At 51.2% G+C, this 15,164-nt stretch overlaps 1 protein-coding gene across 1 annotated transcript in view; it reads left to right on the forward strand.

The window, feature by feature from the left end:
* LOC130474735 (40S ribosomal protein S6-like) overlaps positions 1–9,372 on the forward strand; it is a 33,034-nt gene extending 23,662 nt beyond the window's left edge. Inside the window, exon 2 of the mRNA XM_056846432.1 lies at positions 9,271–9,372. Within this exon, the coding sequence (XP_056702410.1) occupies positions 9,271–9,372 (102 nt within the window). The remainder of the gene's footprint in view (positions 1–9,270) is intronic.
* The last annotated feature ends 5,792 nt before the right edge of the window (positions 9,373–15,164 follow it).

Consider the following 15,164-nt stretch of genomic DNA (forward strand, 5'->3'; position numbering starts at 1 on the left):
CTGAAGAGACCCACATCCCTCGACACCAAAGAATCTGCCGTGGTTTCCCAGCGGCTTAATGATCTAGCCCTGGAAGTCCCTGTTTTGTCAGCATTTTCTCCTGTAATTAGAGATTTTGGTTTGGCGGCTCCAGCAGGCCGAGGCCTCTCCGTAGCTTTACAAGCCTTTGAGGTTAAATGGCTGAAGAGGCCGCAAAGACTCAATACAGGGAAGAAAAACCCAAACAAAAACAGCGTTTTCTCTAACGAGGGAGTCTTGCGTCTTCATTTAATCCTGATGACGGCCGCTGGATTAAGCGGAGAAATCCCAGTATCGACGAGGGGAAATTGTGGTGATACCATAAAACACACACTAAAGCAATTAGTGGGCAGTTTTGCTGGCCTACAGGCTGTTTAATTCTGTGGTCATTCCCATCTAATGAAAACCCCACACAAAAGGAAGACACATCGCCGGTGACCTCCTCATACTTCACGCCGGCCACACACGCACCACAGTGGTATTGAGAGTGATTTGAGGCATTAAGGGAAAATTACTTATTGTGAGAGGGTGGGCTAATGAAACAGAGGAGGGGGGGAACTGACCAAAGTTAGTATGTCTGAAATAATGGGAATGTGGTTTCTGCCCCTTCTTGCTTGTCATGGTTAAGTTATTACAGTTGGACGTTTCTCTCCCCCACCTCCTGGAGCCGGTCTGTTAATTATACTAAACCAGCTATTTCTTCTGCTTGTTTTTCTGAGGCGAAGCTGCTCGTCTGGCCCACAAGGGGGCAGTTTCCCACACCGAGCTAAAGGTACTGGCTGGATTCCTTCACTTCCTTCAACCCAACCGTAGATTCAGTTCGGGTGAATTAAAGAGTTGGTATTTGCTCCCTTTCAGTGGCATGCCTTGGGAGGAATTTCAGAGGAATCGAAAGGAGTTTTGAGAACATGGGATACATTTCTAAAGGAAGCTCTGCATCTCTCTACCTGGGACTCATATGTGAAGGTGAAGCTGGGCAGATAGCTCAGAGTTAAACAGTCTTCCTTCTAAAGCTCAACATATAAGGATATGCAGTAAAACTGATACGCAGTAAAATCCAGTTTAGTTACAAATCAGAAACCCTAAACTATAAAAAGGCAAAAAAAAACAAGCACGCAGCAGCAGCTCAATTACACAATGCACAGGTCTCAGTTCAACAAATCAGTTCTACAAAACTCAGATCCAACATTCAGGGGAAAGCCTTTTCATAGTTACAGAGCTGATAGGACCGGAGACTAAGGGTGATACCATTTTTTTTCTAAAACGATAACAAATTTCATCTAAAACAAAATTTCCTCAGGATGATCCCAAATTTCGACTAAAACGAAATTTCCTGGGGAAATTTCTAAAATGAAAAATCTAAAATGAAATTTTGGAGCTAATGTTAAGATTCCTTCTGGATGAAACATGAGGAGTTTTAATGTAACCAAAGGCAATTTTGATAAGGCCAGCCCAATATCTCAGGGAGGGTTCTGCACTATTCATGGGGATATACGCATCTTTCATTAGTCAAGACTTTGTCGTCTTAAAAAAACTTGTAATGAGTTTGGGCTCTTACTCCTTTTTATTCCCTTGGGAGAAGGTACTCCCCGAGATACGGAAGAGCAGGGGAACTTGCTTGCCAGCTGTTTGAGATTTGGGCTTCTTTTCTTGGTGCAACTATTAAAGCCTGGGCATTCTTTTCCAGGGGAGGGAAGGTGGCATGGTATAGCCCAACCTGGTCAGATCTCGGAAACTAAACAGGGTCAGTACTTGGATGGGAGACCGATCACCAAAAATGCCTCTGAAGAAGAATGCAATGACAAACCACCTCTGCTTCTCACTTGCCTCGAAAGCTTTCCGTGGTCACCACAAGTCAGTTCCGACAGCACGCAGGTATGTACATATTCCTTTCTACCTTCATTTAAACCACCAGTTCCTTTCAGCTGAAGCTAAATTGCGCCTCTCTTTTCTGCAGACCTAACTCCCTCTTTTCAAATGCAAAGAAGCAGCAGCAGCATCAAGTCACTGGGGTATGCAGCAGTACAAAGGTGGCATTGTGTAAAAGCAGCATTTAAGAAGGATAACAACATAGGAACATAAGAAGAGCCCTGCTGGATCAGACCAGTGGTCCATCTAGTCCAGCATCCTGTCTCACACGGCGGCCAACCTGTTACTCTAGAAGGCCAACAACAGGGCATAGAGGCCATGGCCTTCCTCTGATGTTGCCTCCCAGCACTTGGTTTCAGTGGTTTACTACCTCTGAAAGTGGAGGTTCCCTTTATTCATCATGGCTAGTAGCCACTGATAGACCTGTCCCTATCCTCCATCAGATAACAAATTGGATACCTGAATCCGCTGATCCTAGGAGGCAGGAGCCTATATTTATGGGATATCCATGTGGACTTGCCCCAGGACGATAAAAGACAAATAAAATATATTGGTTCTTGTAGGTTATCCGGGCTGTGTAACCGTGGTCTTGGTATTTTCTTTCCTGACGTTTCGCCAGCAGCTGTGGCCGGCATCTTCAGAGGAGTAACACTGAAGGACAGTGTCTCTGTCCTTCAGTGTTACTTCTCTGAAGATGCCGGCCACAGCTGCTGGCGAAACGTCAGGAAAGAAAATACCAAGACCATGGTTACACAGCCCGGATAACCTACGAGAACCAATGAACTCTGACCGTGAAAGCCTTCGACAAAATAAAATATAATTCATGTTACAAACAACTAGTTGGCAATACCAGTTTAACGGTCATGGCTTCCCCCAAAGCATGCTGGGAGTTGTAGTGATGAGGGTGCTAGGAAAACTTAGAAACTCTTACCACCTTTCACCCCAACTCAGAACTATAGTCTGGGAAGAAATCCTGTGGTAAAGCACTGCCAATGGAATGGCTTTCTGTCAGCAGAGTGGGACTTCCTTGCTTCTTCCCTCTTGCTGAAGACCCAAAAGCTGCTCTTGGGGGGACAGGTGACTCCAGGAACAGCCTAGAAGTCTGCAGTGGGAAGAAGGGAACTGGCCAAAATTGCCTGCCTATTAGCAGATAATTTCTCCCGAATCCAACTCAATGGTTATTAAACCAGTTTTACTATTTTTAAATACCGTATATACTCGGGTATAAGCCGACCCGAGTATAAGCCGACCCCCCCAAATTAGAGGCCAGAAAAGGGAATTTCTTATTGACCCGCGTATAAGCCGAGGGGCAATAAGAAATTTCCTTTACCCGCAATGCTGCGCTCTAAAATGGCGGCCGCCATTTTAGAGCGCAGGGCCCCTGCCCCAGGTCGCCCTCCCGCCGCCTCCCAGGCCCTCCCGACCCACCCCGACCCCAGTGCCATCCAAGGGGGGGAGGGGGAAAAGCCCCTGAACCCACTACTTACCTGGAGAGGCGGCGAAGCGGCGGCGGTGCGTCCTTCTTGGGCCGGCAGGAGGCCCCTCCAGGCCGCTGCCGGCCGGAGGAAGGCGCCCAGGCGCGTGGGCGGTAGCGGCGCGACGGGCAGGGGCCTCCCATGGCCCCTCCCGGCGGGGAAAATGGCGGCGGGGGCCGGGGAGGGCCGGGGCAGCCTTCCTGCTGCTGCAGAGAGGCTGCCCAGGGCCCCTCCCGGTGGGAGAAAATGGCGGCGGGGGCCGGGGGGGCCAGGGCAGCTTCCCTGCGGCTGCAGAGAGGCTGCCCAGGGCCCCTCCCGGCGGGGAAAAATGGCGGCAGGGGCCGGGGGGGCCAGGGCAGCTTCCCTGCGACTGCAGAGAGGCTGCCCAGGGCCCCTCCCGGCGGGAGAAAATGGCGGCGGGGGCCTGGGGGGGCCAGGGCAGTCTCTCTGCGGCTGCAGAGAGGCTGCCCAAGACCCCTCCCGGCAGGAGAAAATGGCAGTGGCTCGGCGGCGGCGGTAAGTTCCCCCCTCCCTCCTCCCCCCTCCCCCCTTCTACCGTATTGACCCATGTATAAGCCGAGGCCGGCTTTTTCAGCCCTTTTTTTGGGCTGAAAAACTCGGCTTATACACGAGTATATACGGTAGAACTTTATTTAACTTAATTAGGACTGCACAATAAATTAACAGAAATATAAACAGAAATATTTGAAATAACGTGCGACTGAAATCTGAAAACCAGTTTAATTTTTTTAGTGGACCGGAGGCTTCTCTGGTCATACCATCTGAATGGCATTGACCAGACTCCGAATATAGCAAGCATTTAATGCCTCGAATGCAGGCTGTGCTGGTTTCTTCCCTGTCCAACTCCCACTGCTTTGGGGGCTGAGTTTTTGCCCAAAATGTAGTAGCCACCCGGCTTTACTTCTGGCTTTCCAGTAACTGTGCCGTACATTAGTCTACAGCCAGCAGATTGTTTCCTGTAAAATCTATTTGCTCTGACCACAAACCGGTTTTCAGGCATGATCCCGTGCCAACGTGGCATCAGAATAGAAACCAGCAGGGAGATATTTCCTTTTGCTACTTGCGTTAAAAAAGCATTCTCCGCCCCAACCAGGTACTATATAGTACAAATTGGGTTCTGTGATGATGACATTGTACGCTGCTGATTGCTGTTTGTGTGTGTGTGGGGGGGAATTGTTTGGGCTTAACGGATCTGGGAAATTTTTCACTCTGCACTGGTATCCACAAAAGGCACAAGGCACACAATCATATGCATACAAAAGGTGAAGCTCATATTAAAATAAATGTTGTTAGTCTTTAACGTGTCCCTAGACTTTTGTTTTATTTTTCAACAATGGACTAACATGGGTACCTACCCCTTAGCAAAATCCCATGTTCTGGGTCTCTCCGAAGGCTGATTCACACATTATGGAGTACACGGGTTGGATCTACAGTCCCCATCCCATGTAACAGTCATATGTGAATAGAGGGTTCTTGCCCATTTCTGAGTGTGGGAAGTCCAATTTGGATTGAGATTGCATCACACATTGAGAAGGGGCTTCATCCTTCCCCGCCCCTGTACCATTTTACCAACTTGAAACTGTCTGGGGAAGGCCCTGTTTGGCCCACTGGGAAATCCCATGTGTATCCCCGGGGACATGTGTTTCCCCAGTGGGCCACCCATGAGACCAGGTTGTGAAGATAGTATGGGGGAGGGAAGGCTGAAGCCCTTCCTTCATGTGCAATATGGCCAGTCCTACTTTGGAAATCTAAAACCTGGAGAGAAAGTTGGACAAGGAGCATTTTGGAAGCATCTCAGCATCTGGTCTTCTCACTCTGAAAGACTGTACTGATTTCTCTCTCACTATAATGTATTAAATTAGCATGGCAAAGCTGGGCAGATTCAAGTGTATTGACAACTGCTGCTATTGCAAACGGTCATATTCCCATATATCCAAGCTTGGCATAAAATTGTTACAGCATTTATTTTTTCTTCCCGTCCCTGTACTTATATAAGAGGACACACTTCCTGCATCTGACAAAGTGGGTTGTAGCCCGCAACAGCTTTATGCCACAATCAATCTGTCATCTTGAAGCTTGCAATAAGACCAGGGCTAAGTGACTGCATGGGGTGGCACAATAAGGAGGATGCTGATGCCTTGCAAGGGGTGGTGGTGGATGTGATGTCACTTCCAGGTGGTGCTGTAGGAATTTCCCTTAATCTCTATGGCAATGACCATAGATACACAGGGAAATTCCTAGGGTGTCACTATGGTGGCCATTGTCTGGCCATTTTTCTCCCACTCCTCAATTTCTTTTGGGCGCTTGATTGAGGCCAAGGGCAGGAGTTTACCCACCATGGGTTCACAAATGGCATGCCTACATTACCCCCTGAGCGTGAGTATTAAGCAATAGGTGCAGGGGCTTGGATTGAAACTGGCTGGCAATATGGTGGACCCTGAAGGTGATAGGTGTACCTATGACAAAATATCTTGAATTTGCCCTGCACATGTTCTGTCTTTCTTTTGCTGTAGCATGGCTACCCTTTTGAAGTTTATTCTAACTGGGGCTCTGCAGCCCCCCCCCCAAAAAAAACCCTGATTTCCAAGACTGTAATCATGAGAGGAACTAACTCTTCAGAACCTAGAGCCTCCTCTGGTTTTCATGGAGACCTCTTTGAGGTCTGCCTACTGCCGGGGTTGAGGAGTGGGCAACACTCAAATTCAAATTGGTACACAGAGAAAAGGGGTCAGGGTCCATGTGGGTGGAGAGGGCTGGGCCTGTGGCGGTACATTTCCAGAAGCAAGTGTGCCAATATACAGCTATAAGCTATAAAAACCAGTGGAAGGCATAAAGAACATGCTGACCATCCTTTGTTCCCCCTTGCCTCATGTCTGCCGAACTAGAATAGAGGAGTAGCAAAGAGAATGAGCTGTGAGCTAGGAGTCCCTGGTTCGAATCTTACCTCTGCCACAAACTGACTCAACAACATCAGACAGACTACTCTGTCTTAGGCTCCCGCCATCTGAAATAAGAAGTTAATAATGCTGGCCTAATTTACAGGGGTGTTATGAGGACTTCCACAAGATAATTTCGGGGAGGGGCTGTGGCTCAGTATTTGCACACAGAAGGGCCAGTTAAAAGCATCCAGTAGTAGGGGATGCAAAAGACCCTCAAACCAAGACCCCAGAGAGATGCTGCCAATAAGAGCAGACAAGACTGACCTTGATAGATCCATCATTTGACCCCATAGAAGGCAGCTTCCTGTATCCAATGCAATATATGGAAGAGCTGTGAACACAAGAAAATGCTATCTAAATGTTTTGAAGTATTAGCTGTGTGCACATATTCAAGTCATATTTGGGAGGGGCTGTGGCTCAGTGGTGGAACGTCTGCTTGGCATGCAGAAGGTCCCAGGTTCAACCCCCGGCATCTCCAGTTAAAGGGACTAGGCAAGTAGGTGATGTGAAAGACCTCTGCCTGAGACCCTGGAGAGCCGCTGCCGGTCTGAGTCGATGATATTGACTTTGATGGACCAAGGGGCTGATTCAGTATAAGGCAGCTTCATGTATTCACCCCATTGGGGCCCTATTTGGGTAGAAAGGCAGCATAAAAATGTTTTCTAATTTAAAAAATCTGAAAAGGAGTCCCCATTAGACCCCTCAGAGGAAGAGGACAGGTTGAACTAAATTTGGAACAGGGGGCTGCAGAACACCCAGGCTGTGCTGCCTCACCCCATGCATTCCCTGAGGCCATACTCTCCTCTCTAGGCCACCAGATTCCCTCTAGGCAACAAGCACAATGTATCGAAGAGTGCTGCCTTTGCAGCTTCAGCTTACAGGATGGGGTTCTTGCAAGCAGCGGGCCAGCATGGGGTGCATGACAATTCCCTTGGAGATCTAGTTGCTGCCAACGCAACACCATTGCTGTAGGGTTCGGAGCTGTCCAGGTGCTGCAGTCATTGCTGCTGACCTGAAGACTGCGAGAAGAGCCCTGCTGGATCAGATCAAGGGTCCATCTCTGTTGGTCCCAGGAAGGCCAACAGAGACCTAGACTCCCCCTCGCCCCCTGGTTTTCAAAGTATACTGCCTCTGGACATGGAGCCTCAATAGCTAGTTGCCGTTCATAGAGCTGTCCTCCACAGACTTGTCTAATCTTCCTTTAAAGCCATTGGAACTAATGGCCGTCACTTAGGATCTGCTACTCAGGTGACTTGTCATCCATTACTGTACTGTATTATGCAGCTGATCCATCTCTGCACCTTTTCTCTCCTGCAGTCTACTAGTCAAGGTTCCTCCAAGGAGAGCCAGCATGGTGTAGTGGTTAAGAGCGGTGGTTTGGAGCGGTGGACTCTGATCTGGAGAACCGGGTTTGATTCCCCCACTCCTCCACATAAGCAGCGGAGGCTAATCTGGTGAACTGGATTTGTTTCCCCACTCCTACACATGAAGCCAGCTAAGTGATCTTGGGCTAGTCACAGCTCTCTTAGATCTCTCTCAGCCCCACCTATCTTACAGGGTGTCTGTTGTGGGGAGGGGAAGGTGATTGTAAGCTAGTTTGATTCTTTCCGAAGTGGTAGAGAAAGTCGACATATAAAAACCAACTCTTCTTCTTCTTTCCACTGACCATGCAAAAATTGTGTGCCAGGAATTATGGGACCTGCATGGACAAAAGCCGCGTGGGCTGTAGTACCCTCACATTTTTTAGAATGCTTCCCACCATCAAAACCTTTCCCAGGTAGAAACCTAGCATGGCAGAGAGAGAGCTGGCCTGGTTCGAACCTTTCTCTGTATTTGTAGGGCCTTTTTTGTTTTATATAAGGGAGCTGGGAAGGTGTGGCATTCTCTGGCATGGCATATCTTTACCCTGCTGTCTTCACCCTGCACCCTGTCCCTCTGCAACCTGAAGTGGCACAGTCCATTCTGTCTTCTCAGGGTAGGGTTGCCAGGTCCCTCTTTGCCACCAGCGGGAGGTTTTTGGGGTGAAGCCTGAGGAGGGCAGGGTTTGGGGAGGGGAGGGACTTCAATGCCATAGAGTCCAATTGCCAAAGTGGCCATTTTCTCTGGGGGAACAGATCTCTGTCATCTGGAGATCAGTTGTCATAGCAGATCATCTCCAGCTAGTACCTGGAGTAGGGTTGCCAGGTCCGTCTTCACCACCAGCAGGAGGTTTTTGGGGTGGAGCCTGAGGAGGGCAGGGTTTGGGGAGGGACTTCAATGCCATAGAGTCCAATTGCCAAAGCAGCCATTTTCTCCAGGGGAATTGATCTCTATCGGCTGGAGATCAGTTGTAATAGCAGGAGATCTCCAGCTAGTACCTGGAGTAGGGTTGGCCTGGCAGCCCTAACCTGGAGGTTGGCAACCCTACCGCAGGGCCTCTACCACCTCGGCTTGTTGCCTGGTGGGATCCATTGGGGCTGCACAGTGGTGGGAAAGAAAAAATAAGAAATGATCATTTTGTAATATTTGCTGTTGACCAACCTGCAGCGACGACGAAGTTTTTTTGCTTTGTTAAAGAAGGGGGATCTGAGCCTCCCACGCACACCTTCTTCCCTGCCCCTCCTCCATTCTGTCTCTCTGCCAGCATCCTGTCTCACAGCCTGAGCATTTTGCGATTGCATTGAGGTAGCAGGTGCAGAAAAACCGCTTTGAGGACCATCAAAAAACCAATGATTTCCCCTCCTCTGCTCAGACTTCTCCTTTCTGAGGCAGAAAAAGGAGATGTGGCATTTTTGAGAAGCTGTCCTTGCGTGCTGGGACCGAGCCCTTCGTTCTGTCTGGTGGCATTAAAAAAAAAAACTTAAAATTTATTTTTACGCCGGAAACTGCCTTTGTCATGTCTGCGTTGCCAGTACACAATAAGTAATGAGATGTCTTCGTTCTGGTGATTGTATGTGGAATTCCCCGAGCTGACGGCAAAGGTTGTCTCTGATTTCCTCTCGCCAAGTACCAAGGTCTTCCCAGGACAGCTCGGGGCCCGAGACAAAAAGAAATCCAAAATGACCCCCTGATGCTAAAAAGCGGACACTTGTCTACCGCTGATGAGGGCAAAATCCCCAACCATGAAGGAAATGGTCTCCTGACGTTGTTTCCTCGGAGAAACTGGTAACTGGTTTCCCTGAACCGGTCTGCCCTTTGCATGGTTGCTTTTGGCAATCTCAAGTGAAGCAATTAGTTCATATCTAGCTGCTTTATACCAAGTCAGAACATCTCCCCCCACCCCACATCCCTGTTATAAATCTGACTAGTGGCGGTTCTCCAGGGTCTCAGACCGACTTTCCCCAGCTTCTGAGATCCTTTTAACTGGAGGGCATAAAAGTATCTCCAACCTCCTCCTAAAAGCGTGCACAAGAAAACATCCTTGTAAATGGATAAGCTGGGCTCAAGGAGAGGGGAGAGCCAGCGTGGTGTAGTGGTTAAGAGTGGTGGTTTGGAGTGGTGGACTCTGCTCTGGAGGACCAGATTTGATTCCCCACTCCTCCACATGAGCGGCGGATGCTAATCTGGGGAACCAGGTTGGTTTCCCCAGTCCTACTCATGAAGCCAGCTCATGAAGCCAGCTGACCTTGGGCTAGTCACACTCTCTCAGCCCCACCTACCTCACAGGGTGTCTGTTGTGGGGAGGGAAGGTGATTGTAAGCTGGTTTGATTCTGCCTTAAGTGGTAGAGAAAGTCGACGTATAAAAACCAACTCTTCTCCTTCTTCTTCATCCCCAATTTGAACCTCGGGCCTTCTGTGGGATGCTTTGCCATATCCCCTCCTATACATGCTGGTTGTAACTTGCTCTTGGAAGTTTATGATATTTGTGCCCTTAGAACTTCTGCTGTTCTTTTGGTCTGCCTTGACTCTGAGGAGATAAGGCAGGGCATGCGTATAAAATAAATAAGGAACTTCGTATCTTCATAAGGGGACCTCTAGGTCTTTTAAAAGTTGAAAACCCCTGGTTTGAGGGGATTCTGTTTGGTAAATAAAAAGAGTCCGTGTTTGATCCTCTGTGTGTATTGTGGCTGTGTGAGTCTTTGTGCTGCGGAATATTTGTGGGCTGTACAGATTCGCCATCTTACTCTCATCTAAGGTTAGATATGCCCTCAGGTCCAGCTCCAGGATTTGGGGGGGGGGTGTCTTTGGGAGTGACAATGGCAGAACCTGGAAGAAAGGGCAATGCCAACTGACACATCTCCCCAACTGCCCTCCAACTGCTCTTCCACATAAAGAGAGAATGGGAGGGGGTTAGGGTTGCCAACCTCCAGATACTAGCTGGAGATCTGCTCTTACAACTGATCTCCAGCCGATAGAGATCAGTTCCAAGGGAGAAAATGGCCGCTTTGGCCATTGGACTTTATGACATTGAAGTTTCTCCCCTCCCCAAACCCTGCCCTCCTCAGGCTCTGCCCCAAAAACCTCTTGCTGGTGGCGGACCTGGCAACCCTGGGGGGGGGGGGGCATCCTGCTTGCTGGATGATCACCTGCTGGAGAGTATCTCCCTACTGTGTTGTCTCCCTAAGAACGAAACAACCTTCTTTGTTTTGCTTTGCCAAATCCCAAATTTGGTTGCGGCCACCCACTGTCAGTGGTGGGGAAATGCACTCTGTGCATGCCCAGAAGCACTGGCAGCCTTATTTCCATGCAGCTTCCAGGGTTGCGTTGTGACCTGCCAAAATGTTCCACGATTGGTGACTTCCTCTCCCCAGCCATGGACCTTGATTGATATCTGTCCATCTCCCCATTTTGCTCTTTCCTGATCTTTGCTCAGCCAAACCGAGCCCCATGTCCTGCCCTCAATGGCAAGCCTTCAGATTGCCATTTTCTCTCTGCATTTCACACTCTCTTCGATTCAGAGTGTGACTCATTCCCCAGCTACTAAAGACACAACTCTCTCAGTTCTCGAGAAACCACACGTCTGCAGAAGTTTCCCACGGTCAGCACTTTAAATAGATGCAGGATGCGGACCGTGCATTTGCTCGCTATATTGGTCGTCACGTCTCTTTCCCCCCTACTCTTCCCTTTCCTCCCCCTGCCTATAGGCTATCAAGTGATGGCAGCCAATCTCATCTGATTGGAGCTGAATGGTGGTGTGAAATCTGGGGTTGGGTTCCGATCTGAAAGACTCCGCTTCTCCATAGACCAGGAGCTGAGACACAGGTCATTTATGCATGGTCACTTTAACCTCCTTTATTCCCTGTTTCAGCCAGGATCAAATATGCACGTTACTTCATTCCTTGTCGGCTCAACCGTGTTTCAATGCAAAATGAACCTGGCTTTTCCCATTCTTCTTCTGGCCTGAATTAAACCGTTCATCCTGGCTCATTCCGGAATCACTGAGCGAGCGTACAACTTTTTCGGGTTGAGCTTTGCCCCACTCTTTTCCAAACCCCTCTTCAAGGCAGCATGCAGATAGCCAAACAGGGGAAGCACAGAAGATTGGCTTCTCTCACAGCCAATCACGAAACAGTGTGTAAAGAGGCAGGGATTCAAGTGCTTCCTGCTTCCTTGGAGCTCTTTTTGAGCAAAATAAAGGCTTTTTTAAAAACTAGGCTTGGATTTCTCCCCCCCTTTCAGATTGCTCCATTTTTTGTTTTTTTCTTCTTAAAATGCTTTTTCATGTGGCAGTTGAGTTTGAGGGTGTTATGTATGTATATAGTTAGGCGATATGCAGGGGGAACTTAGGAGCTTGAGTCCTGGACGAAGGATCCTAAATCCTGCATGCACCATTGGTCCAAACCGGCATGCACCATTGGCCCTAAGCCGGCACGCACCATTGGTAACCCGGGATTGTTTCCCCCTATCACGGATTGGGGGGGAGTGGCAGCGGCCGGCCAAGGGAGCATATAAGCAGGGCCGTTTGCACTATGTTCTCCAGATCTGTTCCTCCACTCAATAAAGCTGTTGCTGTTTGAACTCCGTCTCCGACCTCGTGTGTCCTCCCCACACGAACTTAACAGTGGCGACGAAGGCTGGTAGGCAGCCCGGCTACCCTGCTGATTCACTCTCGCTGAAATCTCCTGCGCATTTCTGCGACCTCACAGTGCCCTGTAGGCAGACCGGCTTGCCTTGGCTGAATTCATTCAACACACAGGAGACAAAACACACCGCACGATGGCCACCATTGGATCCATAGAGGCGTTCAACATTTTCCGCCCTTGCGAGTGGGAGAGCTACGCAGAACACATCGACTTCTGCCACCGCCGTGCCGCATCGCGACTCCACAGACGAGACCCACAAAATGTCCGCCAGGCTGCACCGGTTGCAGGGCCCCATGGCTTGCCTGTGCACCAGCTGCGGCGACCAGCACGACCACCGTTCCTGCCGGTTCTGTGACGGCAACTGCCGGGCTTGCGGCCGGGTTGGCCACAACGCGAAGGTCTGCCGCTCTGCGAAGAAGGGCCTGCCTGCCAGCCCATCCAGGAAAGATGGCGCTGCTCTGCTCGTCCATGACCTGGCCAACGACGTGCACTCCACTGCCTGCCATTGCCGTCATGATGCACAGCTGCACAGCATCCACCTCCACAAAGTCCACGGCATTGAGAAGGTCTCCATCTCCGTCTGGATTGAGGGCACCCCCTGCGAAATGGAGGTCGACTCGGGCTCGGCCCTCTCCCTTATCTCGTGGGACACCTACTGCAACCTGGGCTGCCCTGCCACACTTCCCAAGCTGCAGCCGTCCAGCATCCTCATCTTAGACTACCAGCGTCGTCAGGTGCCTGTCCGGGGCGTCGCCTATGTGAACGTCCAGTTCCAGCAATGTTCCAGCCGCATCCACCTTGTCATGGTCAATGGACCCCGCGCCAGCCTCCTGGGCTTCGAGTGGTTCCCGGCCCTTGGGATCCACCTCGCGGGCATCCACCGCATCGCCCTCTCCGCCCTCCACTCGTCTGGACCGAGTTCGAGGACGTCTGGAAGGGCCCGCTCGGCTGCTACAAGGGGCCGCCTGTTCGCCTACACGTCAACCCCACCCCCAACCCCCATCCGCCTCAAGCCTTACCGGGTCTCCTTCGCGCTCAAAGACCGGATCGACGCTGAGCTCGACCGACTCGTTGTGCAGGGCGTCCTAGTGCCTGTGTCCAATGCGCCGTGGGAGACCCCAATTGTGACGCCGTTGAAGGCCAACGGGGATGTCCGCATCTGTGCGGGCTACAAATGCACCCTGAACAAGGCGCTCCAGCCCCATGCATATCTGGTGCCGGTCGTCAGCCACCTCCTGGCCTCCCTTGCCGGGGGCCGGGTCTTCGCCAAACTGGACCTTGCTCAGGCGTACCAACAGCTGCCGGTGGACCCAGAGTCGGCCGAGGCTCAAACTATAGTCACGCACCAGGGTGCTTTCTGGGTGACTCGGCTGCAGTTCGGGGTCAGTATGGCCCCGGACATCTTCCAGAACTTAATGGAAGACCTCCTCAAGGGGTTGCCGGGCGTCGTCCCCTATTTTGACGACTTGGTCGCCACTGGTTCCTAGGAGGAACTCCTGGAGCGTGTCCGCCGGGTGCTCCACTGTTTCAGGGACGCCGGCCTCACAGTGAAGCGGGAGGTGTCAGCTGGGCCTGCCTCAAGTGGAATTCTTGGGGTACCTGATAGACGCCGATGGCATTCACCCGATACCCGACAAAATCAGGGCCATTCACTGCCTTTTGAACTTCTACCACGCCTTCTTGCCCAATAAGGCGTCGGTAGCAGAGCCCCTTCACCGCCTCTTGGACAAGTCCGCCCCGTGGTCCTGGGGCAAGCTGCAGCAACAAGCGTTCGAGGCCGCCAAGGGCCTCCTGTCATCTTCCAGCCTGCTTGTGCATTTTGATGAGCGTCTGCCAGTTGTGCTGACTTGTGATGCCTCACCCTACGGCATCGGCGCAGTCCTCAACCACCAGTTGCCAGAAGGTTGGGAGGCCCCAATTGCCTTTTACTCCCGGACTCTCTCTTCGGAGGAGCGCAACTACACCCAGATTGTCCGGGAGGCTCTCGCCGTCGTGGCCGGCGTCAAGAAATTCCACGACCATCTGTACGGCCGTCCCTTCACCATCGTCACGGACCACAACTTCTGGGTCTGTTTGTGCCGATCGCCAGATGCCGCAGATCCTGTCCCCCAGTATGCTCCAGTGGTCGATCTTCCTCAACACATACGAGTTCCAGCTGCTGCATCGCCCCGGGTCCAGCATCGCGAACGCAGACGCCCTCAGCCGCCTGCCGCTCGAAGACCCGTCCCCGGCCTACGACGTCATGCTGCTGGAGACCCTATCAGAGCCGCCGCTGCAAGCCTCGTACATTGCTGCCCATTCTGCTAAGGACCGCACCCTCGCCCGGGTTCTCAACTGGGTGGGGAAGGGGTGGCCAGCTGCCAGACCAGGCGGAGAGTTCAAGCCGTTCGCTATGTGCCAGCACGAGCTCTCGCTCAACAAGGGGTGCTTGCTCTGGGGGAACCACATTGTAGTTCCGGCAAAGCTGCGCACAAAGGTCTTACACACCTGCCACCCAGGAATCGTGTGCATGAAGGCCCTGGTGAGGAGCTACGTGTGGTGGCAGGGTATCGACGCTGCTGTCGAGGAGTGGGTGAGCCGTTGCCGGTCCTGCCAGGAGTCGTGACTGGAGATGCCGCGAGCCCCGACCCAACGCTGGGAGTCCACACACACACCCTGGTCCCGCATCCACATAGACTTTGCAGGGCCTTTCCAGGGTAAGACATTCCTTCTCATCGTGGACTCCTACTCCAAGTGGCAAAGTAACCAGGGTTACTTTGATCCTGGCTGAAAAGGGGAATAAAGGAGGTTAAAGCGACCATGCATAAATGACCACAGAGAACAAAAACATACCTTAGAC

Source organism: Euleptes europaea, chromosome 3 (assembly GCF_029931775.1).
Source record: "Euleptes europaea isolate rEulEur1 chromosome 3, rEulEur1.hap1, whole genome shotgun sequence".
Taxonomy (NCBI): Eukaryota; Metazoa; Chordata; class Lepidosauria; order Squamata; family Sphaerodactylidae; genus Euleptes; species Euleptes europaea.